Source organism: Gloeophyllum trabeum (genome assembly GCF_000344685.1).
Source record: "Gloeophyllum trabeum ATCC 11539 unplaced genomic scaffold GLOTRscaffold_00007, whole genome shotgun sequence".
Lineage (NCBI taxonomy): Eukaryota > Fungi > Basidiomycota > Agaricomycetes > Gloeophyllales > Gloeophyllaceae > Gloeophyllum > Gloeophyllum trabeum.
In genome coordinates this window covers 114,869-140,845 of record NW_006920416.1, presented here as the reverse complement: position 1 = coordinate 140,845, position 25,977 = coordinate 114,869, and the positions used below count along the sequence as shown (strand labels likewise).

The window sequence follows — 25,977 nt, the reverse complement described above, 5'->3', positions numbered from 1 at the left end:
ACTCGACGACGTCGCAGCACTCGTTAAAGGTGACGGTCTTCCTGCGCTGGCGCCGGCTGCCGACGGAGCCGTTGCCGTCGTTGCTGCGCGGGCCGATGAGGCGTTTCTGCTGGCGAAGGACAGGCCGGGGGGAGGTGGATGGCTGCGGGTCGGGAGAGTGCACGGCAAGCTTGTCGGGTACGGGAGGCGGCGGCGGCGTCGGCGAGGGCTCGGGAGTGGCACTGTGGTCTGAGCGCTGCTTGAAGGGACTGCGCGTGACGGGCTCTCGGTCGACCAAACGCTCGAGACCGCGAGACTGGCGACGCTTGGAGGGCGCAGGGGCATCGTTGTCGGACATGGAGAGGGGCCGGGGACGCTTCTCGGCGCTGACGCGACGGAACTTGGGGGTGATGGGACCGGGATGAATAGTGAGGGGACGGGAGGCGGTCGGGATCTGGGACTTGAAGGGGGACTTTGATACGAGGTGGTTGTTGCGGACGTGCTTGTAGCTGTTGGAGGAGCGGCGGGCGAGCTGCAAGGCCTCTAGTTTGCGCTGGGGAGAGTCGCGCTTGGAGATACGCAGCGGGGACGTGAACGAGGACGGGGCGGGCGACGCAGACTGGCGGGCGGGGCCGAGGCGGGTATCGGAGACGCTGTGGCGGTCGGGCAGCTCACCGGGCGGGGAGCAAGCGCTCATCGTGGCGGGCGGGCGGGCGTCGGGGCAGTTGCTCAAGCGTGAACAGAGTAGCCGTGGGAAAGACGCGACACCAACTTTGGCCGCGCGAGGTCACGTGGACGCGACTGGCGGATGCCGCGGCATGCTCGAGTGTCGCTGTGCCGAATGCTGAAATGACCGCTGACTCCTCCACCCAGGGCTACCGCATCCTCCTCAACCTCCACCGCCTCTCCCTCCCCCACCCGCCTGCATCCCCACGCACTAACACCACCGACGACCCCTCGCTCCGCACCGACGACGGCCTGTTCACCACCGAGATCGACCGCCTCGGCGTCAGCTCCGGCGCAGTGTACGAAATGCTCCCCGTGCGCTCGCCCGGGTGTCCGGCGTGATGTACGCCTAGAGCTTAGAGAACCCCTTTTTAGTCGGGATGCTCGCGAAGAAAAGCAGTTTTTATTATTATATCGACAATGTATATCGTTTTGTTGCATTTAATTCAGCCGTCCGATCCAGTGGGGGTGTCCGCAGTAAGACTGCACCTGAACATCCCTCCAGGTCAGCTGATAAGTATTGCGCCAGCCGCATCTACATCAAGGAGACCCTCTGTCCCACTCCCCCCGCGTCCGGAGGTACCGGCAGGTCGCCACTACGATCCAAAGTGAACGCTTGGTATCTGTCAAGGACACATTGGTAAGGGCAAGGCAGGCACAAAAAGACGCGAGACTCACATGCGGTGTAACCTGCCTCTCTCCTCATCCGAGACCGACGGCCGCGTCGTCTTCAGCGCGCGCAGCAGATGTTCCATCTGGATTTCCTGGTGCTGGAGAGACTACTTTAGACCCATGCAGTCGGTGTCAGGGAATGAGCACTTACTGATTTCTCTTGGTCTTGTGACGACCTAGTGGCAGGCTGTCGCGAGGAACCTGCCACTATTTGGCGCAACTGCCCAAGCATACATGAGCTGCTGCCGGTCGTTTCGCATACCACCTTGACTCACTCTCCGCTTCATAGCAGCCTCTTCAGCCTTGGACACGACCTTTGTCGTTGCCGCGCCGCCAAGTACGGTATACTCCAGCTCTACCTCGTCGTTGCATGCGTCGCCGCCTACCCGCGAAGCCACGCCGTTGGGGATGTTCGAATGCACGACGTCCAGATGCGCGTTGTACACGAGCGCCTGCAGGTCGGCGCCGGAGAACCCCTCCGTCTCACAAGCAATCTCGTCCCAATCAACGGATGGTGCGACGGTGACTTTGCGGCTGACAGCTCCGAGGATCTAGAAGGATTTTCCGTTTAAAGCTCCGTCCTTGGCTAGGTTGAACGTACGTCTCGACGATCCTCCATGTCCGGCATGTCACAAAGCAATGCCTTGTCAAGCCGTCCGGGGCGAAGGAGCGCGGGGTCGATCATATCAGGACGGCTGGCGAGCCACGTTAGCCCGGGATTCACGCATGCCAAACGCACTGACCTGGTGGCGGCCAAGACGTAGACACCCGTCAGGCCCTCGACACCATCCAGCTGGGTCAGCATTTGGTTGACCACGCGGTCGGTGACGCCGGTGCTGTCATGTCCTCTACAGCGGCCTGTCAACACCCCGAACGACCTACCATAACTAAAAGGTGAACAGACCTCTTTGGCGCGATCGAGTCAAACTCGTCGAAAAAGAGAACGCAAGGCTTTGCCGCACTGGCACGGTCAAACAAGTCCCGCACCTGCACACGGCCATCGGCGACCGCCACTGCCGCAAGACAGAACCACGCACCGATTTCTCACTCGCGCCTATGTACTTGTTGAGCAGCTCGGGGCCCTTGACGCTGATAAAGTTCAGGCCGCACTCCCGCGCAACGGCCGACGCGAGGAGGGTCTTGCCGCACCCCGGGTATCCGTACAACAGGAGCCTGGCATCGCACTTGAACACATACGGTCGAATAGCAAGCACGGACTACGCACCCCGAGCGCAGCCTCAGCGGCGACTGCGCAAATATGGGCGCATACTTGGTCGGCCACTCGATCGTCTCCCTCAGCACGCGCTTCGTCTCCCTCAGCCCTTCCAATCCGAGTCAATCAGCCGCTCACGTCCAGCCCGCCAGCAGCTCACGTACCTCCGATATCCGCCCACGCAACGTCCGACTTTTGCAGCTTGATATCCCGCAGGGAGAGCGGCGTGAAATCCACCTGCGCCGCGTCAAAGTCCGCGTGGACAAGCGTGACCTGCGCCGCGTCCGCGGTGGCACCGGCGCGGATGAGCGCCTGGTGCACCGCGCGCGCGACGAGGTCTGCGAGGTCGACGGGCGAGTAGCCCTCCGTCTGCGTCGCGAGCACCGTATAGTTCAGCGGCGCCTCGGCGTCCTCGCGCAGGTCGCCCGCGGACGCGAAGCGGCGCTGGACCTGCGCAGCCAGGATCTACCCAACGAGCCACAAGTCAAGACTACTAAACGTCACAAGACAGCACTGCAACCTCACCTCCCTCCGCGCGTCCTTATCCGGCGGCGTGATCTCCACCACGTCCGCAAACACGTGCATCTGGCTCAGGAGCGCGTGCAGCGCGCTCTGGCTCTCCGCCGTCGCGACGCAGAGCACGCGCGCCGTGTCGGGCGCCGCGAAGCGGGACGAGCGGCCGTAAAAGTGGAGGAAGAGCTCCGTGAGGTGGCGCGTGCGCGTCGGGTCCGCGTGCTACAGGGCGAGGGGACGTTAGGGGGAGGGAAGACGGAGGAAGGGGGATGTATACACCTCGAGTTCCGCGGGGAGCAGCTTGTCGAGGTTGTCGAGCACGAGGACGGCGGGGCGGTGCCACGCCGCCTTGGCGTACCAGAACTTGAAGAGCGCTTTGAGGGACGCGACGGGGAGGGCGGCGTACCGCGCGGCGTCGACGTACAGCGTGTCTGTGCAGAGTGACTCAACAGCGCAGGGTACGTCATGGTGCTACCACGTACACGCATACGTCCGCGGGTCCGACTGGATCGCGTGTGCGACCGCCTTTGCGATCGCGGTCTTACCGAACCCGGAGCGCCCGGTGAGGAGGAGCGTGGATACTTGGAGGGTGGTCAAGGCGGGCTCGCAACGTCGAGCAGTCGAACTCACCTCCGCGCACGACGTCGACGTCGAGGTGCAGGAGGTAGGTGTTGATGCACCAGTCGACGAGGCGCTTCAGGAGTGCGTCGATGCCGGAGAGGTGGGGCGCGATCCTGGCGCGGTCGAAGGGCGGTGGGGGTCTGCAGAGGAAAGGAAACCAGGTCGTGCGGTTAGGAGATACCGGGAAGGGAGGGAACGTACCTAAGATGAGTGTTGAAGACTGGAGGGGGCGGAGGCGGGTGCGAGGACGGCGCATACGGGGATATCAGCGTGAGCCTGTGTCGCATCATCATGCATTTCGTTCCGAACGGCGAGGACAGCAGGCAACGCGACTCGTACCTGACCAAATCCCACTCGTCCACGCCCATCTCCTCCTCCCCACCCACAAGGACAACGTGCATGTCCACGATATCGTTCCAGTACGTGAGCACCACCTCCCTTCGCTCACTCCCCTTCCCCTCTTCCTTCCCTTCGGAAACTTCGGTCGGCTTGAGGACTTTCGCTTGCGGCTCTGCTGCCGGTGGCGGAGCGGTGGGGTCGACGGGAGCCTTGCCACGTCGGTACGTTGCAACGAAGAATTTGGTCATGGCAGACTGGTCTGGGGGGAACGGCCAGGGCTGCCCGCTGAGCGTCGCGAACGTCCACGGCGAGACGTACATGACGGGCTTGGGCTCGGCCGGAGACGGGAGGTCGGGGACCAGGCGGGCGGGGAGGACGCGCAGGGTGAGATTCGATGAAGAGGTGGCGGATGGCGGGGCTTTTGGTTTCGGGGGGGAAGAAAAGGCGGTAGTGGTGGGAGGGGCGGTGGAAGGCTGCTTGGATGCAGAAGAGGGGGGCTGCTTGGTCGAGCGGGGCTTCGGTGCGATGGAGAGCTGTGTGGAGGAAGTCAGGAGAGCGGGTGTGGTTCGTGGCGGGATCAGGGAGACTGAGAGCAGGGGTTAGTGGTGGCGAGGACGGCGAGTGGTTCCGTACCGACGCTGAGCCGGACTCTTGTCCTGCCATGCACCCAGACGTCCATCTCCTGACCCACTGCAGCCACGCGGACCTGCGAGAGGAGGGTGGATTCCAAGTGGGCGGCATGCAGCTCCTGCAGGACCAAAGGTTGTGGGTGCTAGAGTATCATGAACGGAGAGACTTACAATAATCTCCCAGTCGTCTGCGGTGACTGGTTCTGCGACGACAGTATCAGCAGAGGGCAGGTCGTACAGCAGACCGATCTCGACCTGGGGAAGAGATGTAGGGAAATCAGATGCGAGGGGAGTGCGACGTACGACAGCGCCCTTGTACAGCCCGACGGACTGCGCGTACTGCGGGTCAATCTCGACCGTCTCGAGTCTCCCCTCGCCCGACGCAGAGTTAAAGTGGGCAAGGGACGAGGCGGACGCGAGCCCCGTCCAGCCGACATAGACCTCGGCCGGCTTCTGCTTGGTGGACTTGAGGTGGACGGCGACGGACTGCGGGCGCTGGCCGCGCTGAAGCAAAGGCCCGTAGAGCGAGATGGGCAGGTTCACGAGCGACGAGCGGAGGCTGCGGTACTCGACCGCGCACGTCCGTGTCATGGCGGGAGCCAAGTGACCCTAACCCTAGCCCTCGACGGCGATTCACACTTTGCCACAACATGTATTACACTAGTCCTCATCACAAGTCACACTATATCCTTAGCAAGGTCCCAGCGCCACCGACTGCCCCGAACAAAACCGCCCATTCACATCGTGTCCGTCCACGTTCTGCACATGCCCTTTCTATCAGAACGTCCTACTAGAACTGCCACAGTCCACTCACGCTGTATACACAGAACTCCGTGAAAGGCCCCGACGACCCCGGCGCTGCATATCTGTCCGTTCGCACTTCAGAGCTCGCTCGGCCGTGGTAAAGTGAGCATACACACCCGCATAACCTCAGCGTGGGATCGTCCGGGGTAGTGCGGTCAACCACCAGGTGGTAGTCCCCCAGCATCGAAGGACACTGTGCGCATTGGCTCTGGGCGCTGGACAGCGCCATGGCGAGGAAAATAGCAGCAGCCCCGGCGACGACTCTGGCAAGCATATCGTTCGAGGGCGTGCTGGGAGGGCACAAGCTACCTGGTTTATATAACACGGCAATGGACACTTTCCATTCCATTGCAAATCTGGCTCTCGCAGATGTCCCTCCTACGAAGGCAATTGCTCTGCCGCATACCGATGTCAGAGTTACTCAGGCCTGTCGACCGGGCAGTTTCGATTCTGTGGACCATTCGATGCCTCCTGACGCGCCGCCAGGTCCTCCCCTGAGAGGCCTGTCGGTATCTACGGGCGAAGCGAAAGGATGCTTTTGTGCTCGACGTAGGATAAGCGGTTTGTTCAAGGCACCTCCACCGATGTGTAATCTCCAACATAGGACGCGTTATGCCATCACATATGTGGCAATACGGAATGCCTCCGCTCATCGACGACCAGGGGTACCAGAAACTTTGCTCTCGAGCCTATGACAGCCGACTGAAACAGCCACCCTGCGTGGCCGAGGCAGGCGACAACAAGTAGATGCTGAGCTCGGCATTGCCCTTGTCGGACGCTCCGTAACCTAGTTGGTATCAATATCATAAACACAAACTGCGTACAGTACAACTCTAGACGTCTATTAGGAAGGCGGGGACTTGACACCGTTGACCATGAGCTTCTGCGGGTTATTGCAGTGCGCCTTGAGCGCGTCGAGGACCTCGGGGATGACATCGCGGTGCACATTCTTCCCCCACAGAATATCCAAATGCTCGTACCCATGCAGGCGCTTCTCGACCGTATGCCCCGGCAGCTCGGCCAGCATCGCATTGATATCCACCAGACTATCGCGGTCGCCCCACAGCAGCACGATCGGCGTGACGATGTTCTTCGTGGGGAAGCGCGCGGGGCGGTACCCGCTGTTGCTCGTGCGCACGGGGCTGAGCAGCTCGTCGTCGTACATCTGGAACGCCGCGTTGCGCATGATCTGGAACCAGTGCACGACCGCCTTCACGCTCGTGAACGAGTACAGGTGCGCGTACGCCGCGATCTTCTGCGACGGCGCGATGTTGTGCCCGCGCCACGCGAACAGCCACCCGAGCGACGTGTCGATCAGCTTCGCAAAGATCGGCGGGTACAGGATCGACTGCCACATCGTCGCCGACGACAGGATCGACTTGCGCCCGAAGAAGAGGTACATGAGCGTCGGGCTGGGGCCGGTCAAAAGGGGTGGAACGCTGAGTGGATCCAGAGGACTCACGAGGCTTTCATCAGGCCGTCGACGACAGGCGCGGCGAGCCCCTCGGGGTTCATCGCGGGCGCGAGCGCGATAAAGACGTTGACCTTTTCGTTCAGGCGCGGGTGGATGCTCAGCGCGGCAAACGCCTGGGCCGTGCCCTGGCTGAAGCCTATATAGCTCAGGCTCGGCTCCTTGGCCGCGTCGAGGATGTAGTCGATAGAATCAGGGATATCGTGCCACGCAAACTCGTCGATGGAGTAGTCCCAGAACTTGGGCGAGAGCGAGTTGTGGTAGAGGTGCTTCTTGGAGTACTTGTTCCCGCGGTTGTTGCCCAGCCAGACGTCAAAGCCATGCTCGGCAAGCACAAAGGGCAGCGCGCGCTCCTCGTCGGTGAGGCAGACCCAGACCTCGCTGTTCATGAGCAGGCCGTGGTGGAGGTAGACGACGGGCTTGCCGGTGCTCGTGCCCGGGCGGTCGCGGCGCTCGCCCTTCTTGGTGGGGAGGCGGTGGAGGTTGAGGAGGTAGCCGTCCTTGGTGAGCACGATGTGCTCCTCGTGGACGTACCCGAAGATGGCGCAGAGCTCGGCAAAGTCGCGCGCCTTGCGGATGCGCTCGCTGATCTGGCGGTGCTGCGACTTTGGCTTGGGCGGCCCGAAGAAAAAGTGGTAGACGGAGCGCGAGTGGCGGGTGAACCAGTTCACGACCGACGTCGGCAGGAACAAGACGGTGATGCGCAGGACAAACTCGAACGCAATAAAAAGAAAGCCAAAAACGAGTGCAAAGTATTCGCGGGGAGACAGGCGGCCGATGAGCGGGACGCGGGCCATGGCGGGGAGTGGTCGTGGTCGTTGTTGAAGACAGCGACGAGCGTATCTCACAATCTCGATCACTTTCTGTAATCACATGCTGCACGCCACCTCGTCTTTGAATTTATTTAATCCTAGACGGCCTGTCTGTTGTGGTACCCCCTTCCACCTGTGGGTTCGAGCTTGCGAGCACCGCCGCGGGTGGGCCTGACTGATAAGATGATAAGAAAATCGTATATATTTGTTGCGGCTACTCGATGTACTGCACACGATTGCCCTTCGGGCAACCGACTGCTCGGGGCAGACGCACTTGTCTTCCGTTTGCTAGGAATATTTCAACAGAGACAGGATATGCATGGTGAGTCTGCTCCATCTATCACCTCCCACATAGTTGCATCTCGCCCACCATGTAACATCTTCATGTGTGTTCTCAAATAATTGTTGGCTGCTATTTATGCTCTTGTGCGAGGCCTGAATGTGTTGAGCTCAGTGATTCACTATCATTTGTCAGTGCCAGAGGGGTGGATGTGGTGCCCAGTGAGAGCATTCAGCGTTTTGACAACCATAATGTTGATGAGCTGGATTGCAGCTGTGGAGAGAGGCAGTGGCAGCAGGGTTTCAAGAGTCACCTGCAATGATTGCATCTGAAGGAGTGGAGGGGACAAGCAATCTATTGATGAAACCATACAGGAGCAAGTGACAGCATTGACAGAGCATTACAAGAACAGATACATAACAGGTGCAACAAGTTTTGAGACCGTGACATGGTCCTTTCCAAATCCCACACTTCCCAATGAAATTGGCACCTTTTTATGCAGAGCAATAGGCTAATGAGGGTCCATGGCATCTTCTTGCAAAGCCTGATGGTGGCCTTCTGCGACACATACATTCAGCCTTCCTGACAACTGTGAGCCAGGTTGATTTTGCCCCATCTGCACTCCACTAGGTTGACCATGGCCCAGCTTGGCATGATGATGGATGAAATGGCCTTTGCAATGGTGTATTATTGACGGCCACACTGCAGCATGAATGTCCCTGGCAGTGCTGTTTGTGGCGAGAATATGTAGTGAGTGACTGATCCATATCACACTGTCTGCGGTATTTTTACTCACAGTCATTGACATGCGACAGAGAATGGTCACAGTTCCACTCAGGCTTGTTCCCGGGGTCAATCATGGCTCGCTTGACTGCATCAGATGTGATACATTGCTGTGTATGTGGCACTTGGGCATTGTCCCAGCTAAAGACTGGTTTGAGCATGGAGCAGGATGGATCTTCAGCAGTGCATTTCCAAGCTCTATGCTCTCTCACAGCATGTGTGTCCATGGTACATGGCCAGTTGTCAGACGTGAACAATGGTGCATTTTTAGCAGCTTCATTGATCATTTGACCTGGTCATCACACAGTGTCAGTGCAAGAAGGGTCCCTGTGACGATCTCACTCACCCTTCATAACTCCTGCCCCGTTAAAGAGTACCATCTGACTGATGTGATGTACCATCTTTTCCAGCAGTGCATCATGTGTCCATGCACTATCTGTTTTCTTACACCACTTGCTCACTGTATTAGGCAGTGTCCAGACAACCTCTCCTTTACTGTTGATGAATAGGATGTGCCGAGTAAAGTATGGGTGATGTATACATAGATCTCCTGATGTCGCAAGGGATGACCACAACTTCCATCTATCCTCTCCAACCTTGCCCCACAACTTCCTCTGTGAGACATCAATGAAGGCATCACCTGGATGTCCTAAGCACAGAGCAGGGTGTCCAGTGTGGGCAAAGCAGGTAGAATATACCATGGCATTGTTGGCAGCATAAGGATAGCCTTTCAATTCATCCTTGCTGTACACCTTGAAACATATGCCAGCCCAAGAGACACGTTCCCCAGATGGCAGGACATTTCTCCTGTCCCGGAAGCAAGGTTGAGATGCCATGGATGGTTGCGCTGTGGATGGTTATCCTCCACGAAAATTGCTCCTGCTCACGGTCTCCGAAAATGGCCCCTATTTGACCGACGTCCCCAGACACCGCGGGCAGACTGCAGTCTGGGCTCATAATACACGCAAGGGTGGCCTGTTGCACGGACACGGCAGCGCACACCCAGCTGCTGGTAGAAGTTACGGAGAAAGCTAGTACCAAAGTAATATTGTACGAGACTGTATCCCAAGTCTACTCCCGCTTCGCCTCGCGCTCCTTCTTCCTGAGCGCGCGCTTCCGTATGCTCTTGTGCAGCCCGTGTGTGTAGCTCACCATCCCGCCCGTCCAGCCGAGGACGCCGATGGCGTAGTCGACGAGCGCGTGGCTCCAGAACGGCGTGCTCGTGTGCGGGCGCCCGGTGAACGCGGCGCCGCAGGGGAGGCCGAGCTTCGCGAGGACGGCGCGCACGAAGGCGCGCGGCGTGGGCACGAGCGCGGAGGCGCGCCGGATTTTGGACATGTTCGAGACCTGCGTGCGGAGGGGAGTTGTGAGAGTGGGAGAGGGAGGGAGAGGGAGACAGGGCGTACCACGAAGTAGGTGTTGACGTGCTCGACGACGATGCCGTGCGGCTTGAGCTCGGCGCCGAGGGCTGCGGAAAAGGTCGCGAGGAAGGCTTTGGAGGCGGAGTAGGTCGCGAGCATGGGCGAGGGGATCTCGCCCGCAAAGGAGCCGATGTTCAGGATCAGACCGCGTTTGCTGTTATTATTCAAGTCAGGCGGGCGGAGCAGGGAGGGGACAAGGGAACCGCACCGCTGGAGCATGTGCGGGACGACGAGGGCGGTGATGCGCAGCACGGCTCTGGTGTTGATCGCGAGGATGTCGTCCATCTCGGATTTGGGGGTCTCGACGAAGTCGGTGGGCATCTCGTGCGACTTGCCAGCGTTGTTCACTGGTATGGGGGTGTTGTGGTGAGCTGGAAACGTAGGGGTGGGGTGCAGCGAGGACGCACCTAACACGCCGATATCGAGTGCCGCGATGGTATCCGCAAAGGACGCGTACGCGGCTTCGTCATCCTTGGATAGGTCGATGGTCACGACCTTGGTCTGCGAGCCAGAAGCGGCGGAAGCTAATGAGGGGTCGCAGGACAGAGATAGGGTGGATGAGACGGACTCGCCGACCAGCGTACGACGAGAACTCGCGGCTCACCGATCTCAGACACAGTCTCATTCAGCGAGCTGGTGCTCCGTGCAGCTACGAGCACGTTGAACCCCGCCTTTGCCAACTGGACAGCAAACTCGCGCCCGATGCCGGTGGAGGCGCCGGTGACCACTGGGGTGCAGGACACTAGGTGTGAATACAAAGGAAAGGAGGGCGAGTGAGACGTACGGACCTGCCCACGCGCCTTGCTTTGCACCGAACTTTTTGAGCTGCCCGTCGCGCAATGGTCAGCCTGGTCCTGCTGCAACCACGGGATCACGTACGCTAGTGCCGCCTAGCAAGAAGGTCTGCGAGAAGACGACGGCGGTCTTGACTGCGAAGCGCAGGAAGGTGAACGAACCCAGTGCGAGGAGGAAGGCAGAGAGCCATGGGTGGTCGACGGCTGCATCAAGCCAGCGTCAGGACAAGTGTGAATGGGAACTGGTTGAAGCGTACTCCAGGTGAACAATGGCAGCTCTGTGTTGAGGATTACGAGCGGCATGGCAGAGCGAAGTTGTCAGGACCCGACTGCACCGTCTGAGCCGGCGCTGGCAGAGCTGACCTCGACGCGTCAGTGTGACCTGATCATGCGTGACCGACGCGAGACGCGTAGACCAGTGCTGGCTTACACGATGTTTGTATACGATACAGCGTATTCCTACCAGATATTCAGATTACGACAAGCATTCGCAGCAACGCGTACAATTGGTACTCCTGCTACAGGATGTCCCAGACCTACGGTGACGGTCTCGAAACTTCCGGGTGCAAGCACGCATCCACCTCGGGTGAGCATGTACAACGTCTGACTAGGAAAGCTGCAGACATACGCCCAAAGAGGAAATGATGGGAGCCACGTGGGCGAGAAAGAGTCGAGGCGCGGTTGCAGCGTTGTCGTAAACGTCTCTGCGCTGCCGTCCATCGCCAACCCCTTTCACCACCGCCCGTCGCTGCCATGAACCGCTCGGGCACATCGCGCGCGCCGTCGCCGACAGGGACGACGTTCTCGGGCATATCCAACTACCGCACAGACTCGTACCGGCCCATCAGGGACAAGAACGTCCCCGCCATGCCTTCCATGGATCCACGCCGCATCGCAAACATCCATTTCCAGGAGCTCAGTCGTTACCTCGCAGAGTATCTTGCCGCAGGTCTGCTCTTTCTTCTCTTCGTCCCGTCGCAAAAAATCTAATCGCGGTCCGGCGTACAGAACCCGCGAATTCGCGCTCGAGTGCAAGACAAAAGCTGACAAGGCTAACGCGGCAGCAATTCCAAGAACTCTCGACAGATGTGTATGATGAGCTCATGCGGCGGCGGCAGAACAACTCTGGGCAGAACGAAGGTGCGCCTGCTCCTCCCTCTCACCTCGTATTCGCGCGCACCAACGCCGCCCCCACCCAGCAGTCCCCTTCCTTCCCGTGCGCGACGACTTTCACCCCAAACGCAACCAGGCCCGCCAGAAACTCGCCACCCTCCCCACCTCCCGCTTCCAAGACCTCTCCAGCGACGTCTACTACGAACTCTCCCGTCGCTACCCCGAATTCAAAGAGGAGGTACGTGCGATACTGACTATCTTGTCCTTAGTGCCTCACATTTCCTCCAATCCCTAGGTATCCGATGCCCCCCAGCCTTCCCCCGGCTCGACCTACGACGACTACCCCTCCCCCGACTTCCCCACCTCCCCCCGCTCCAAAGGCGGCACCCCCGTCGGCGGCGCCCGGGCCAGCCGCACCTTCGATGACCGCGACCGCGACCGCGGCATGGACAGCGGCTACGGCGGTTCCACCCCCGGCGGCCGCCGCCCCAGCGAGGACTACACGCGCCAGAGCGTCTCCTCGCGGCGCAAGCCCTCGCAGGACGCCGGGCGCAGCATCCGCCGGCCCTCGCAGGACACGACGATGAACGAGTACGGCCGCCGGCCCAGCGGGAGCGTGAGCACGACCAGCGAGCGCAGCGACCCCCAGAGCGCGACCGCCACGAGCGGCGTCGTCATCCCCAACAAGAGCACCATCGCGGAGGAGGAGATCGAGGTGCCGTACGGCCGCGAGGGACGGGATAGCTCCAGTACGGCGATGGACGAGCGCGAGCGCGAACGCAGCCGCGATGTCGATACCGACGGCGTCACGGATGGCGAGACGGACGACCCGGGCCCGCGCAGCCCGCCCGGCATCGGGCTCGGTGGGCTCAGCGGGCTCACCGCCCGCCTCAGGGACGCGGACGAAGACGAGGAGGAGGAGACCGTCAGCAGGGGCGGAAAGGAGGATTACTATGACCGCATGTCGTTTGGGCGCGCATCAGTCGCAAGTGACCGCTCCGCTGGCGGGCGAGCAGGGAGAGAGGACGAGGAAAGGATACGTAGGGAATACGAGTACAAGATTGCGACGATGCAGAATCGCATCACGGGTTTGGAGCGCGAGCTCGAGAGCTCAGGTGGCGAGGATCGCGTGAGGCAGATGGAGGGCGAGCTCGACCAGCTCAGACGGGTGAGTGCGCACCTTGACGGGCTCTCTTCTGCTTATCGACTTTGATCCTCGGTCGCACAGCGCGCAGAGGAGCAGGCGACCACAATCCTCGCCCTACAGAGAGAACTTCGTGAGCTCCGAGAGGATCGAGCTAGGGAAAAGGACATGGAGGCTCGGCGAGCGAGAGAGGACGAGGAGGAACTGCACATTCTACGTGAGCGGTGTGAACGTCTGGAAGAGGAGCGCGCGAACGGCGGGGGAGGAGGCGTACGTCCTTATCTGCGTAAGCTTCTTCCAACTCACGCTCACTGCAACCACAGGCGGATCCGGAGATTATCGACCAGCTCAGGGCGGACATGGAGGGCCTCATGGCAGAACTTACTGATCTTTCACGTCGGAACGACGAGCTCATGAATGCGAAAGACTCGGATCTCGCGGTCATACGCGATTTGGACGCGCAGGTCAAAGAGTACAAGCGCAAGTACGAGCAAGCAAAGACGGAGCTGCGCAGCGTAAAGGGTGAGTATCATGTGTCCTGCGGAAGCCTCGACATGCTCATCCCGGCCTGCAGCCACGTCCCAGCTATTCTTGCCTACGCCAAAGACGGACGACCAGCTGCCGACCTCGTCCGACGGCGGCCTGCTCGATATCCACGTCACGGCGTTCGTGTCGTCCATTGACAACCTCCTCAAAGAGGGCCGGTCTAATGCGCCCACGCGTGTGCTCATGCCCATGAAAGCCGTCGTCAACGCCGTGTCCGCCATCGTCGATGATGTCCGGGCATTTGAGCGTCGGCCCTCTCAAGATCGGGATCGCATGGAAGTGGATATGGAGGCGCTGAGGGCACTCAGGGAGCGCGCAGAGGCCACCCTCAGTAACCTCGTCGCCGCTACCAAAACGCATGCGACGAGCAACGGGATGGCGCCCGTCAGTCTCCTCGACGCCGCTGCCAGCCACGTCTCCGCGACAGTCACAGAGATCGGGAAGACGATCTACATCCGCAAGGCGAGCAAGGCTGAGATGGAGCAGTTTAACCCTGCTTCGAGCTCGTCTGGGGCGGCCACCAATGGCTTCTCGCCGGCGCTCAGGTCGGTGGAGGAGAATAGGATGCATGGGCGCGCGGGGAGCAGTTCGAGCTCGAGACGCGAGTATGCGTCGCCGACGTCGGGGCGCTATCCCGAGTCCTCGCGGACGGTCGCAGGCCGCATGTCTGCCGAGGACAGACGCAGACCGCCGTCGAGCTCAGAGGTGTCGGGGTCCAACAGCAGCTCTCCACCGCCTATCTTTGATCAGCCGAATTCCGCTGGAGTAGGTCCTGTCGGTAGCGACGAGTCGGCGGCGCCTGACGGTTCAGAGGACGCATGGGCCGAATTAAAGGTACATTCACACTCTACCTCGATTGCTCGCCCACTAATAGCATCGCGTATTAGCCTTACCTAGAAGCGCAAACGGAGTCGATAGTGTATGCTATCCAGAGCGTCCTATCAGGCGTCCGCAGTCCCACCCCCTCCCCGACCTTGAACGAGAACCTTACGCAGATCATCACGATCGTGTCAAGCATCGTAGCCGTCTGCAAGGACAACCTACCCCCTGGGTCCGCCCAGCAAGGAGCTGATATCATCAGCGAGCTCAGTGACCACGCGAACAAGCTTAGCGAGGTGCAGGCACAGCCAGAAGTCACGAAAGAGTCGCGGCAGATCATGGCCAAGTCCAGCTTTGCTGTTGCGAACGCCATGAAGGCATTGATGAAGTTGGCTTAGGGGCAGCTGGATTGGCGTTCTCTGCCCTTCCTCTCTTTCTGTTGTTTTTTTCTCTCTGAGATACGCACCATGACGTCGCGCTTGGACTAAATCCACACTCAGTAGAGAAGTAGACGGGCTGCACTTGGATCGCCGACCAGTCCCGGAGCTTGTCTGTCGGGCCGCCGCGATTACGCCTTGACTGAGTTATTAGCATCGAAACTACAGAGCCCAAGTATTTTACCATTAAAACCATTCCTTACCCTCCAATTGAGCTATGAGAGGGGGTTGCGACAGCGTTCCTAAGCCGAATACGCACAACATGCATAGGTCCTACGAAAGGCCAAGCCAAAGGTCGTCAGAACGAGAACAGGACAATGAGAAAGGAGAAGCCGGTAAATCGTACGCGGCGCAATGCGCTGTACGATTACCGGTGGGTTGGGGGAGGCTCGGTTTGGTGGCGGCGACAACGTCGCCCGCGGTGGCTGCAGCCAGGCCACACCAAAACCGAGGCTCAGAGCGCAGCCACGGAAAGCGCCGTCTTCGGGACGCAACGAAATCCGGGCTACACCACCCCACTGGACACGACAGGGAAGTGGAGGGCGGGCACAAAAAAGCGTCCATCGAGCCAAGCTTGGAGAATTGGGAGAGAAGGAGAGAGGGCACGCGCTGAGCGTTTAGGAAAAGTGTGCGCGCTCAGCGCGTGGCAGTTCTCCCAGATCTCCTTAGCTTGGCTCGACATAAGACTGAGCCGTTCGTAGCTCACGTCAGTCTTGTCCAACACTTACACTGACTCACGAACCTCCGGGCGACACAACACAACCCTGAACTTCTGCAATAAACCAAGATCATATGACTTCTGCATCACACGGTGCCGCCGAACACCGGCTGCCCATACCAACAAGCTGTCATTTGATCCACTCGGATACCTCATCTTGCTGTGAGTTCCTGCCCAGTTGAAGTTGACGAGCATGGCATGTGATCCTTTGTCCAGTTCTCCATTGTGAGGTATGCACATGATGTTTGGAGTTCGGAGATCCCCAAAGACTAGATCGTCTGCATGCAGTGCCTCGATCACTGCTTGGACATCCTTGTACACAGAGTAAGGGAGGCCATAGTTAGAGGCGGGACATCCAATATGGAAGTAGTCACTGTTCTTGTTCATGACATCTTGCACACCCACAAATGTTTTGATGTCATTTGAAGGTGAAGGAAGTGACAAATGAATATGCTCCATGCAATTATTGCGGTCTGACAAGCCATGAGCCGTGTAGCAGACATGCAAACCAAATGAGATGGACCTCAAGTTGCCTTCCTGTAATGCACCTTGAGTTCACTCAGGTCTTCGAGACTTTCCGGGACAGAAACATGGCTCAGCAAGACACGTAACATCTATAGATAAGTGACAAACCTTCAGAGGTAACAATCAGAACATGAATATAGTCCACATCCATTCCTTGAGGGAATACAGACCTGACTACTGAAACGTGAACAAGAATCTTGTATTGTTCATCATCGATGTGCTCCTGCAGCCACTTTTGGGCACAAGAATACAATGTACGGTTGAACGGCCAAGGCAGGAGGCTCAGGATGAACATGTCTCAGATACATAGAAATCTGAATAGAGATAGACAAAAACCGTGTACGGCGTATACTGCACCCCACCAATGTGCTTTCATAGTACTTCCTGCTCTTCCAGCAAACATCTCATTACAGATGTCATGGTTGTCTTGGGACCACAAATTGCCACCTCAGCGGAAATTTGGTATGATGGGTGGGGATAGTAGAACAGAATGGTGGTATCCGTATTGTCAGAAGACATGAGTAGCAGCCAGGGACTAACGAGTAGAGCTAAGTTACGCCGGAGACAATCAAGGTTAAGTGGCAGAACTGTGGCACTGGCACGTCGATCACGTGCCTATGGCAATGCAGACTCCTCCTGACTTTTTCGGGCATCCCATATAGATGCTATATAATATGATACCCATTTCATAAATGTCCAAGAGCATCTAGTAATACAATGCGACTGCATGCTAGTACCCCGACGGCTTCGCGTTCGACTTGGTCGTGTCATACGCGCGGATTAACCGCGCCTGATCGTTCCGGCCCACGTTTTCCGTTTGACTGAACGCGAAGCCACGGTTTCTCCGCATTCGCTGCGTCGCACGCACTTTCTTGATGGCCTTCTGGAATCTGCAATAGCAACATCAGAAACGCACAGGCCCGGGCCCGAGTGACACAATACGCACTGTTCCTGCCGTGGTCGGTAGTCGGGTATATTATACTTCTGCAGCTCTTGAATGATATGATAAGACAACGGGTGGTACGTCCTCCGATAACTGAACTGGCGGTCAGCACTTCATGCTCCACTAATTAATAGAGCCCCTACTATTTCCAAACGAAATCGCGGGAGAGGCAGAATATCGGCACAAGAATGAGGGTAAAGTAGAACACAGCGTCGGTCCACAGTCGGGGTACGATCCCATAGTACTCGGTCGAGAAACCAATCGCCGGGGCCACGACGGCGTAGAGCGGAAGGAACAGCATCGTAAATATGAAGGAGCCAGGAATAGCTGTGAACAGTGTTAATATGTTTCTCAATTCGATATAGGGAACATACCAGCGACAGTGTACTTTGTCCATATACTTAGGAAAGAAATGTCACTATGTTGAACCGCTGCGAGACAGTCGATGGACTCACTCGGAGATCAGTGCAGCTTTACCTAAAACGGTCAACAATGTAGCCAAGTAGAGCGTCGTTCCCCAGAACCAATGCCCAGTATCGTATCCGGTTGCCTGTTTTAGGTCGCCCCAGAAGAGTATGATTGAAAAACCAAAGGTGATCTAAGGAAACGGTTAGCGGAGGAAAACATCTGTCGGAAGAGGGGACGTACGATGCTATGATACAATGCATTGGCAATCCATAGCCAGAATGCCGTCTTAGTGAAGAAAGTGTTCTTCTGCCCGAGCATATACAACTGCGGATAGCGGTCCAGTATACGGGCCGAGACGAACTGGTCAAAGACCCCGATGACCAAAGGCGGTAGCACCGTGAACACCACGTTGTACAGGGAAAGCGTCCACGACTCGAACGCGATTTGTCCTGAGAAATTGTTGAAGAATGAGAACTAGCCATGCCCTCAGTCTAGGTCCACTGGATATCGGCAAATGATTGAGGCATACCCAGAACTGTGTCATGTACAAAACTATATTCTTGTAGAACGAATCTATGAACCCACGTCAGGCAAAGTAGATATACTGGGGACAACTCTGACGCACATAAGATGAGCTTCGATAACCGACGGTAACTCCATGCGCCATGTACGAGCAATAGCTTCTTCAAGTAGCGAAACTGAGATATTGCCACGTCCGCGGACCGCGCTGCTTGCAGACCCTGGACAACGTTGAGAAGACGAGGGCAACGGATAGCCTTAGGCACGCACCTCGACACCGGAGATACCAACACCTACGTGAGCGGCTTGGATCATGCTCACATCGTTGGCGCCATCGCCGATGGCCAGCAGAATGGACTTCTGATTCTTCTTCACAAGTTTGACGACCAACGCCTTCTGCAGGGGCGACACACGACCTAAACAAAAGTTAGTCATGAAGCCATGCGCGGGTACGAATTCTCCTACAGCATATAACAGCCTTGCACATAATGGCCAGCTCGAGGAACGTCTTTGATAGCTCCTTTTCCAGCGCAAATGTAAGGCTCTTGCCATCTGGGTTGGGTCAGCAATGGCCGACTCTCCGAGAACGGATCCGTACCAATGATCAGCGCCAAGTCTTCCAGTTCTCCCGAATTACGCTGACTCTTGATAGCGTTCAGTCGCTTGTGAAGGAACTCCTGCGTGGCTTGCGCTGTCTCCTCGTTGACAATGACCTGAGACTCTGTGGTAAGCGTGCGACCGCGATCGAGAGTGACGTGAACAAACCAGGTTCATGGACTCCGAAATCAAGCGGCACGACATTCCAATGTTGATAGCAGTTTCTTGTCGATCACCTGTAAGGACCCAAACCTACAAAGCATATGCAAGTGTAACCAGGACGAAACATAGCCTTAACGAACACGCACCTTTATACCAGCCTGCTGCAACGTATGGATGGTGTCGGGCACGCCCTCCTGCAGCTTGTCCTCGATGGCAGTTGCGCCAAGAAGAAACATGTCCTTCTCTATCATCTCAGCCGCTCGATCCAGAGCTTCTCCGCGTCCATTGATCGTTTGAGTAGCCTGATCATAGACGGTCGACCATTCGCGATATTCGGCATCGCTGATATCTCGGTAGGCGATACAAAGTGTCCTTAATCCTTCCGTGGCATAGTCCTGAGATACCATAAGAGCCTGTCGACGACATCAAAGCCCCGAGGACCTACCTCAAGATGTACGAGCGTCTTTTCGGTGTACGGCTGATTCTTCGCTAGTCGCTCGAGGATGACGGTATCGGCACCTTTACAGTACAGCTTGATCTTCTTATCAGGACCGCGGACAACGGTAGACATGCGCTTCCTCGTCGAGTTGAATTCGCAGACGTTGAGGATTTCAAACTCTTGCGAGCGTCCTTGGATATTGACAAAGACAGACCTGGGCTTGCGAGTCTGAACTCGGGAAGCAGACGACTCAGTGCCGGGCTACGACGATCATTCGAGGATACGTACGTGAAACTGGTACCCGAGCAACTCCGCACCGGCAACCAAAGCCGCCTCGTCCGGACTACTGGCCTGAAAAATGGTCTTTCCGTCCCGCACCTCAGGAATGACAGTATGACAAACTGCCAACAAAGTTAAGAACTCGTTGACAGCCATTGTCTCTCGATCGCCAGCGCTGGCCGAACTAGCATCCAGGAACGGGTTAACGGTGCTGGACGCGACCTGTCTAAGCTGGTCGAACGTCTTCCAACCGTCCTTACCGTCTTCGCCGCGCTTGTTATCGTCAACTTCCTCGGCGTACGCGACGCCAGCGATACTACAGCACCGGAACTCCATTTCGTTCCGCGTGAGGGTGCCAGTCTTGTCGCTGAAGACATATTCGATCTGTCCGAGTTCTTCCACAAGTGATGACGTCCGGCACAGCGCAGGCGTGTCCGTCTTCTCGTAGTACATGTCGAGATCGGAGTTGATTAGTTGCGCCTGCTGGAACTTGACAACTTCCATGGTGACGATCAGAGAGATGGGAATGAGATTATTGTAGAGGATGATGAACGTCAGTATGTCTGATACAGATGTCAGTACCGTGGGAGATAAGTATTGGGTAGAACCGACCCTCAATAAACCCCTTGGCTGCGTGACGGTATAAGCACAAGCCACTATACGAGTACACTTCAGACTCACCGCGGTCGCTGATAGCCGTGCTTTCGAGGAGGTACCACTGCTGGTTGGAGAAGAACCACTGCGGACGAGTCAGCCAAATCTCGCGTCGGAAGGAAGGATAACAGACCGCCTTACCGTTCGTATACTGCTACCGATCGTGGACCCAATTGAGAGCGCCAGCAACAAGATGAACAAGAATACGATCTGAACATTTACTTGTCGCTCCACCGCTGTTCTCTTGATAGGCGCGGCACTGCCCATGCATCACTCTGTCAACGACACCCGACTACGCAGGGTAGATAGATCAAGATGAACTCACGTAGCGTTGCGCATCAACTTTGTCTCGTGCCCCGTGAAAACCGCGATCCCGTATACCCAAGGTGTATTCCTGATCTGCGCGCCTCGGAGTAAGAGTTGATCTGGACCGAGCGGGACTTGTCTCGGGATACCTCCGGCGGTGGTGAGATCCAGAGTGCCTTCGTAAGTGTATAGGGAGTTGTTTGGCTGTTCGGACCGGAGGTTACCGTGGAGGGCCAGGACGCCGTGCGGAGACGTCAGCGATACGGTCTGCGGGGATGCTTGTTTGATTTTCAAGTTCGTCTCACTAGTTACGGGATGAGCGGGCCAGTTTTCGAGCGAAGGAAGGGCTACGTACCCGTCTAGGTTAGACGTTTCGATATAGCAGAGACCCTCTGGTTCACTTGAGCTGATGAGGATCAAGTCGGCAGGGATAAAGTCGTCGCTTTCCAAACGCACGACGTCGCCTACGGAGATGTCCTGCCATCGCTTGTCTTGGAAGGTGCCGTCCTGCATTAGCACCTTGGCCTTCCGGGAGTTCAGCTCGGAGTCGGATTGATGACGTTTCTACGGCACGAAGTGCTAGTTAGTGAACAACCACAGCAGTCGGTGGGGATCGACGAACTAAATCCTCCTGAACTTCCTTGAAAGCCGATGCGAGAAGAACGACGGACAAGGGCGCAATAGTCGTCCATTGGTTTGTAGGAGATACGCCCGGTATCTGTTGTATACAGGCAGTGAAGAGGAAGAACAAGTTGGCATACTTGGAGAACTGCTCTGGAATTGCAAGGATCGGTCGCGCTCAGTACACTCGGACGACTGCTCGTGCATACCTGTCAAGAACTTTGGGACAAAGGTCGCAGCATTATACTTGCTAGTAGATACATAATTAGAGACGAAATCGGCGTTTGCGGTTTCGTTATTCAGGGCGATAATCCTCTCCCCCTCGAGTACCTGCTCCTTCTGCCAGGGCCATCTCCACTTGCGTTTGAAGAGACGCGTCCGAGGTTTTGTTTTCGGCGTCGAGCGCGGCGGGGGAGGTTGATTGGGAACGGGAATGTCATCGTCGTCAAAGTTCCACCCTTGCGGTAGACTTGTAGTAGAAGGGCCAGTACCAGCTGGCGGCACGGCGCTGTGCGTTAGAGGCAGGCCGCTCTCCTTGGACTGCATGGGGAGCGGTCGGCCAAAGGCAGAGTCGGGCATGTCGTCGTCGTCGTCAAAGAAGGGGTCCATGACCTGCGGGGACTGGTGCTGGAAGGGAGCGGTGGAGGAGGAGGGAGGGTAGCCATCGTTCGCGGGCTGGTACTGCCGACTAGCGGGGTTGGCTTGGGAGACGAGGCGGACAAAGTCGTCGGCCATCCCGTCGGTCGTAAAACGTCGCGTAGATGCCCGCAGTACGCACAGAGAGCAGAATCGAAAGGGTAGAGCGTCGGGCGCAGGTCGCAGCTGCGGGAACTATGTATGGACGGACGTCGCTTACAGCCTCGCGTTGGAAACATACTGAGCCCCGCCATCGGGGTTCGTTACTTGCCTAGGGTAATTCAACAATCTCAATGTGGTCATATAGTGTAGTGGTCATCACATCGGATTTTGACCGTCGTGGTTACTCTTCCGATAACCCAGGTTCGAGCCCTGGTATGACCTTACTTTTGCTCCATAATCGAATTTACTTGTACCTCACGTTGTATGTCCACCAACTGTATGGATCGTGTATTCGTCGCCGACGGCAGTCCAACTCGCGCAGGAAGGACACGATGTGTACTTACGAGAACGCGTCCTACCAGGACGAACGCGACGCGATCGTAACTGATGGCTTTTCTATCTGGACATTTCTTGTCCGAACCCAGCGGTGTCTCGATGAAGAGTCGAGTATTATAATTTGTTGTTTACTTGTCTACCCGCAGCTGCCTCTCGGCTTAGAAACATATATAAATCCCATGTAACATATATGCTAGTTCCCTTGAAAGCCAAGGCTGTTACCCTCAAAGCCACAAAAACATGCTGGACTCACTGATAGGACAAGCGCAACCCGTACCGTCGTCCCGTCCGTCCCATCCGTCCCTCCCGCCGTCCACCCGCTGTCTCACTCGCCGCCTGGTTCGACTGATCCGCCCCCCGCCCGCCTCGTGATCTCGCCCCCCGTACTCGTGCTCTTATCCGCCCGACGCGCGCGCGTGAGCATCTGACGCTCTGACGAGTTTGCGGTCGCAACTGCCGCGGCGTTCAGCAAACGCGCTCCTCCACCTAGGGTCTAGCATGGGTATACCCGGGTTAACCCGTGGGTGTGCCCGCGGGCAAAGTGCTGGCGAGGACGGTGCCCGTACCCGACCCGGGCACAGTGGCATGGGTATGGGTAGGCCCGTGGGTGTACCCATGGGTACCCGTGGGTGCCCACGGGTACATGTATTGTAAAGTACTTCTATCTCGTGCTGATAGTGTACAGGGCAAGAATTATATACTATCATTCGCTTTTGCTTTGCCCTTCCCCCCTCCCTCCGCAACTGCCTTATTACCCGCCTCAATCACTCGAGCAACAACTTTCACATCGGATAACAGAGGGGTCTTGATCCACGAGCCTACCGCTACCTGGGCCTTGAATGATTGCGAGGACATATTATGCTGTAAGTGATTGACAGTAAGACGGCCCGACGAGAAAGAGCGCTCCGCATCTACCGATGATGCTATGGAAATGCCTTATCAATCCCGAACCCATGCGGCAACAAAGATGTAACTTACCTGGCGCAGAAAGGAAGTCCAAGGCCATGCGTGCCAAGCAGGGTCTCGACGACTTTGCTTGCTCCCAATACTTCAACACCCCGCCGGCATCCCTGATTACATCTGGCGTGACAGGCGGTGACGACAGATAGCCTTCGATAGTATCTTCAGCGTATCGGTACGATGAACTGTCCGCCTCACGATGAGCACTTGCCCACCTCGAACGTGCCTGTGGTTACGGGACTGCAGTGAGTACAACCGAGTGAAACCAGCATGATAGAGGCTGGATCAACCTTTACTGGTTCTGACGTGACACTAGCTCCCTCGGTAGCCACAGACGTCTTGGGGGCGTACGTTTCATTCCAGCGGTGTCGCACTAAACGATCCACCTCGACCCGGTCCTCTTGACGCCAATCCTCATTCTTGTTGAACCACTCCAGCTTCCGATCTGGACACATAGCTAGACACAAGACTCTTGAGGTATGATAAACATGTAATAGAAGCACGACACACCTATGGCAATGCGATAGACTTCATTCTCGTCGGTCAAGGCATAATACTTCTCCACAACCAATAGAGCGGCCTGCGCCGCAATCCGTATGACATCAGGCAGCTCACCGGCAGCATCACGAACATCTTGCAGCTGGTGCTCCATCTGCTCTATAATAGGAATGACCTTGTATACGAGCGGGACTTCGGCTTGCTCAAACAGGTTGGTGATCTCCATGAATATCTAGGGGTAGGAGTCAATCTAGGATTGCAGCTTTCCCATCGGAGAATGGGGCACTTACTTCGAGTACCTCAGCAAGCTGCTTCGCCAGCTTCCACTGTTCTTCTGTAAGTGCGTATGCCTTGAGATCGTTGCCACTCGTCAGCTGTCGTATCGGCACCTCAAAGCGTATATGTGCCATGAGGCAGACGTAGTCTGAGTTCCATCGAGTAGGTACACGCCGGTCGAGCGTACGCTTTTGACCTTCCATAGCACTCGCATCAACTAACCTCTCGAACTTCTCTTGAAGAGTAGGACTATCATGCAATCGCCGGGCTAACCCGGCAACCTGAGCATTGTTTTATCAGTAGTATTCCAAGTATCTGGATTATACAGCCACTCACCTTAGGAAACACACCCAGCGCCATGGTTTCCTCAGCCGAAAGGAGTACAAGGCCGAATTGATTCAGAGCCGTACTGATTGCCTGCTGCCTAATGGAGCGCACGACAGCGTCATCGTGCGCCGATTTCGCATCGTCAATGGCACCTGATTGCTGGACTTCTTCTGTGTCACGATCTGCTAATTCGAGCGTAATGGCCTCCAGATCTTGCTCGGCAGCACTCAGTGTAGGTTCAGGAGGTGCGGTAGCCTCTTCTTCACCTGTCCCGGGGATCACGGGCGGGTCTGTTAGCCAGGTGCTGGCGGTCGCAGCCCGGGATTTGGCGTGTTTGCGCTTCACGCCCGATGCAACCTTGGGCGGTGCTTTCGGTTTCGCAGGTTGACGAAAGAAGAAAGATATGAATGCCTAGTATCTGACGTAAGATGGCTGGTGTAAGAAACAACAGCACTTAAATATACCTTCGCGATCAGATTCACTGTATGAGGGAAACATCGAGTACGAGACTCAGTCCCACGGAATGTGGGCACTAGAGTCTTAAGTACGGAGGCGGCCTTGTCGCAGTTACTTGCATTATCCATGCAAAGTGTATGGATCTGGCAAACTGAAAGTCAGCCTCGCAAGACAACAGACTTCCCAGCACGGACCTTCTTATCAAGTCCAAACCTCTTGAGGCATTCGGCCGTGACTTGTGCAAGGTATTCACCCGTATGTTTCTCCTTGAGTCTGATCAAACCATCTGTCACTGTAAATGAGATGAGACGTGAGGGAAAGGACGGACCTTATAAACTCCAAGATCGACCGCCAGATTCTGCCCTCACTATACCATATGACTACAATACCTAAATATGATGCTATAAACGGAGCCGTCCATCCATCCATGACGATATGAACACCATTATCAATCGTCTAGGTTACACAGGATCAGTATGGAGAGTATGAGCAACATGACAAAGCATACCTTGAAATATTCTCTAACCGACTTGGACCCTTCCGCATAGATTAGACGCACGTCTCGCGACACCGTGCTGGATGAAGGCGGCTTGGTTCCAGGTCGTAGTAATTCAACCTCGGCCACGTAGAAAGGGTCGTGGACACTATTGAAGGGGCGATATGATGACGCACATCGCAATGCCACTAGGGCTCGGTGGCGGGCCGGGGTGTATTGCGATACCGTACTCATGAGGGTCTGTTGGGCACCTTTGCTGGTATCTTCGCCCGCGCTAACACCTCGCTTTACATTGCAAGCGTCAGCAGAGCGCTGCAGGTTACGCGTCCCATGAGACGTAGCCATACGGTCACGAAACTGGTCTTTGTGACCGGCGGGGTCACTTCGGCACGTAAACTTGAAGGACATATGGTGCGGTGCACCAGTCGCGGTCAGGTGCCTCACCAGTGATATGTCGTAGTGGTCGTAAGCCTTCGACTTCCATGTCTCCCGACTGCGTCCTGTTTCTAATGAGCCCACGTACTTGTAAACATGTACGCGAGG

At 56.9% G+C, this 25,977-nt stretch overlaps 9 protein-coding genes and 1 non-coding gene across 10 annotated transcripts; 3 read left to right on the top strand and 7 right to left on the bottom strand.

Moving 5' to 3' along the window:
* Window positions 1–787: 787 nt before the first annotated feature.
* GLOTRDRAFT_129288 (uncharacterized protein) lies at window positions 788–1,047 on the top strand (the record flags this gene model as incomplete). Its single annotated transcript, XM_007867977.1, has 2 exons — window positions 788–805; window positions 853–1,047. 2 exons carry the CDS (start codon window positions 788–790, stop codon window positions 1,045–1,047), a joined length of 213 nt encoding a protein of 70 aa, XP_007866168.1.
* A 32-nt stretch (window positions 1,048–1,079) lies between these two features.
* On the bottom strand, window positions 1,080–5,283 carry GLOTRDRAFT_116123 (AAA-domain-containing protein; the record flags this gene model as incomplete). The annotated part of the gene is made up of 20 exons (XM_007867976.1): window positions 1,080–1,328; window positions 1,384–1,475; window positions 1,529–1,536; window positions 1,579–1,597; window positions 1,653–1,928; window positions 1,979–2,072; window positions 2,121–2,225; window positions 2,282–2,364; window positions 2,415–2,550; window positions 2,603–2,699; window positions 2,755–3,055; window positions 3,116–3,325; window positions 3,383–3,534; window positions 3,586–3,684; window positions 3,734–3,864; window positions 3,926–4,000; window positions 4,064–4,649; window positions 4,697–4,811; window positions 4,864–4,947; window positions 4,996–5,283. 20 exons carry the CDS (start codon window positions 5,281–5,283, stop codon window positions 1,241–1,243), a joined length of 3,039 nt encoding a protein of 1,012 aa, XP_007866167.1. The 3' UTR covers window positions 1,080–1,240.
* A 957-nt stretch (window positions 5,284–6,240) lies between these two features.
* GLOTRDRAFT_60869 (alpha/beta-hydrolase) lies at window positions 6,241–7,813 on the bottom strand. Its single transcript, XM_007867975.1, has 2 exons — window positions 6,959–7,813; window positions 6,241–6,908 (listed from the first exon to the last, which is right to left on the bottom strand). The coding sequence occupies exons 1-2, from the start codon at window positions 7,762–7,764 to the stop codon at window positions 6,341–6,343; spliced, it is 1,374 nt and encodes a 457-aa protein (XP_007866166.1). The 5' UTR covers window positions 7,765–7,813; the 3' UTR covers window positions 6,241–6,340.
* Window positions 7,814–9,734: 1,921 nt separating this feature from the next.
* GLOTRDRAFT_116121 (3-ketoacyl-CoA reductase) lies at window positions 9,735–11,413 on the bottom strand. Its single transcript, XM_007867974.1, has 8 exons — window positions 11,315–11,413; window positions 11,143–11,261; window positions 11,052–11,088; window positions 10,868–10,990; window positions 10,671–10,787; window positions 10,472–10,610; window positions 10,249–10,417; window positions 9,735–10,189 (listed from the first exon to the last, which is right to left on the bottom strand). The coding sequence occupies exons 1-8, from the start codon at window positions 11,358–11,360 to the stop codon at window positions 9,914–9,916; spliced, it is 1,026 nt and encodes a 341-aa protein (XP_007866165.1). The 5' UTR covers window positions 11,361–11,413; the 3' UTR covers window positions 9,735–9,913.
* A 397-nt stretch (window positions 11,414–11,810) lies between these two features.
* On the top strand, window positions 11,811–15,205 carry GLOTRDRAFT_76278 (uncharacterized protein; the record flags this gene model as incomplete). The annotated part of the gene is made up of 10 exons (XM_007867973.1): window positions 11,811–12,006; window positions 12,066–12,197; window positions 12,257–12,408; window positions 12,484–12,561; window positions 12,682–13,338; window positions 13,399–13,584; window positions 13,638–13,836; window positions 13,889–14,471; window positions 14,583–14,694; window positions 14,748–15,205. The coding sequence occupies 10 exons, from the start codon at window positions 11,811–11,813 to the stop codon at window positions 15,075–15,077; spliced, it is 2,625 nt and encodes an 874-aa protein (XP_007866164.1). The 3' UTR covers window positions 15,078–15,205.
* A 1,815-nt stretch (window positions 15,206–17,020) lies between these two features.
* Window positions 17,021–21,837, bottom strand: GLOTRDRAFT_76276 (aminophospholipid-transporting P-type ATPase). Its single transcript, XM_007867972.1, has 22 exons — window positions 21,497–21,837; window positions 21,289–21,440; window positions 21,022–21,230; window positions 20,686–20,970; window positions 20,502–20,619; window positions 20,388–20,445; window positions 20,319–20,336; window positions 19,716–20,269; window positions 19,434–19,655; window positions 19,135–19,383; window positions 18,995–19,078; window positions 18,828–18,942; window positions 18,695–18,781; window positions 18,500–18,645; window positions 18,336–18,450; window positions 18,240–18,283; window positions 17,951–18,184; window positions 17,758–17,900; window positions 17,677–17,702; window positions 17,446–17,629; window positions 17,306–17,395; window positions 17,021–17,249 (listed from the first exon to the last, which is right to left on the bottom strand). Exons 1-22 carry the CDS (start codon window positions 21,831–21,833, stop codon window positions 17,090–17,092), a joined length of 3,630 nt encoding a protein of 1,209 aa, XP_007866163.1. The 5' UTR covers window positions 21,834–21,837; the 3' UTR covers window positions 17,021–17,089.
* A 383-nt stretch (window positions 21,838–22,220) lies between these two features.
* On the top strand, window positions 22,221–22,307 carry GLOTRDRAFT_t83. Its single transcript has one exon. It is a non-coding gene; the product is annotated as a tRNA-Gln (tRNA).
* Window positions 22,308–23,180: 873 nt separating this feature from the next.
* Window positions 23,181–23,345, bottom strand: GLOTRDRAFT_25702 (uncharacterized protein; the record flags this gene model as incomplete). The annotated part of the gene is made up of 1 exon (XM_007867887.1): window positions 23,181–23,345. A coding segment is annotated over one exon (165 nt), but the record flags the coding sequence as incomplete, so codon positions are not given.
* Window positions 23,346–23,445: 100 nt separating this feature from the next.
* Window positions 23,446–23,851, bottom strand: GLOTRDRAFT_60857 (uncharacterized protein; the record flags this gene model as incomplete). The annotated part of the gene is made up of 2 exons (XM_007867971.1): window positions 23,672–23,851; window positions 23,446–23,607 (listed from the first exon to the last, which is right to left on the bottom strand). Coding segments are annotated over exons 1-2 (327 nt in total), but the record flags the coding sequence as incomplete, so codon positions are not given.
* Window positions 23,852–25,446: 1,595 nt separating this feature from the next.
* Window positions 25,447–25,650, bottom strand: GLOTRDRAFT_24990 (uncharacterized protein; the record flags this gene model as incomplete). The annotated part of the gene is made up of 1 exon (XM_007867886.1): window positions 25,447–25,650. A coding segment is annotated over one exon (204 nt), but the record flags the coding sequence as incomplete, so codon positions are not given.
* Window positions 25,651–25,977: the final 327 nt, after the last annotated feature.

What these genes read in the sequence shown, in the direction of transcription:
- GLOTRDRAFT_116121 (XM_007867974.1), bottom strand. Translation starts at nt 11,360, where the DNA reads ATGCCGCTCGTAATCCTCAACACAGAGCTGCCATTGTTCACCTGGA. An exon ending in GTCCCGCACATGCTCCAGCG is followed by an intron (nt 10,418 to 10,471) that starts GTGCGGTTCCCT and finishes GAATAATAACAG; the next exon opens with CAAACGCGGTCTGATCCTGA. An exon ending in ACGTCAACACCTACTTCGTG is followed by an intron (nt 10,190 to 10,248) that starts GTACGCCCTGTC and finishes CTCCGCACGCAG; the next exon opens with GTCTCGAACATGTCCAAAAT.
- GLOTRDRAFT_76276 (XM_007867972.1), bottom strand. Translation starts at nt 21,833, where the DNA reads ATGCAGTCCAAGGAGAGCGGCCTGCCTCTAACGCACAGCGCCGTGCCG. An exon ending in AAGTTGATGCGCAACGCTAC is followed by an intron (nt 20,620 to 20,685) that starts GTGAGTTCATCT and finishes ATGCATGGGCAG; the next exon opens with TGCCGCGCCTATCAAGAGAA. An exon ending in TCGGTAGCAGTATACGAACG is followed by an intron (nt 20,446 to 20,501) that starts GTAAGGCGGTCT and finishes ACTCGTCCGCAG; the next exon opens with TGGTTCTTCTCCAACCAGCA.
- GLOTRDRAFT_60869 (XM_007867975.1), bottom strand. Translation starts at nt 7,764, where the DNA reads ATGGCCCGCGTCCCGCTCATCGGCCGCCTGTCTCCCCGCGAATACTTT. An exon ending in GACGGCCTGATGAAAGCCTC is followed by an intron (nt 6,909 to 6,958) that starts GTGAGTCCTCTG and finishes GACCGGCCCCAG; the next exon opens with CCCGACGCTCATGTACCTCT.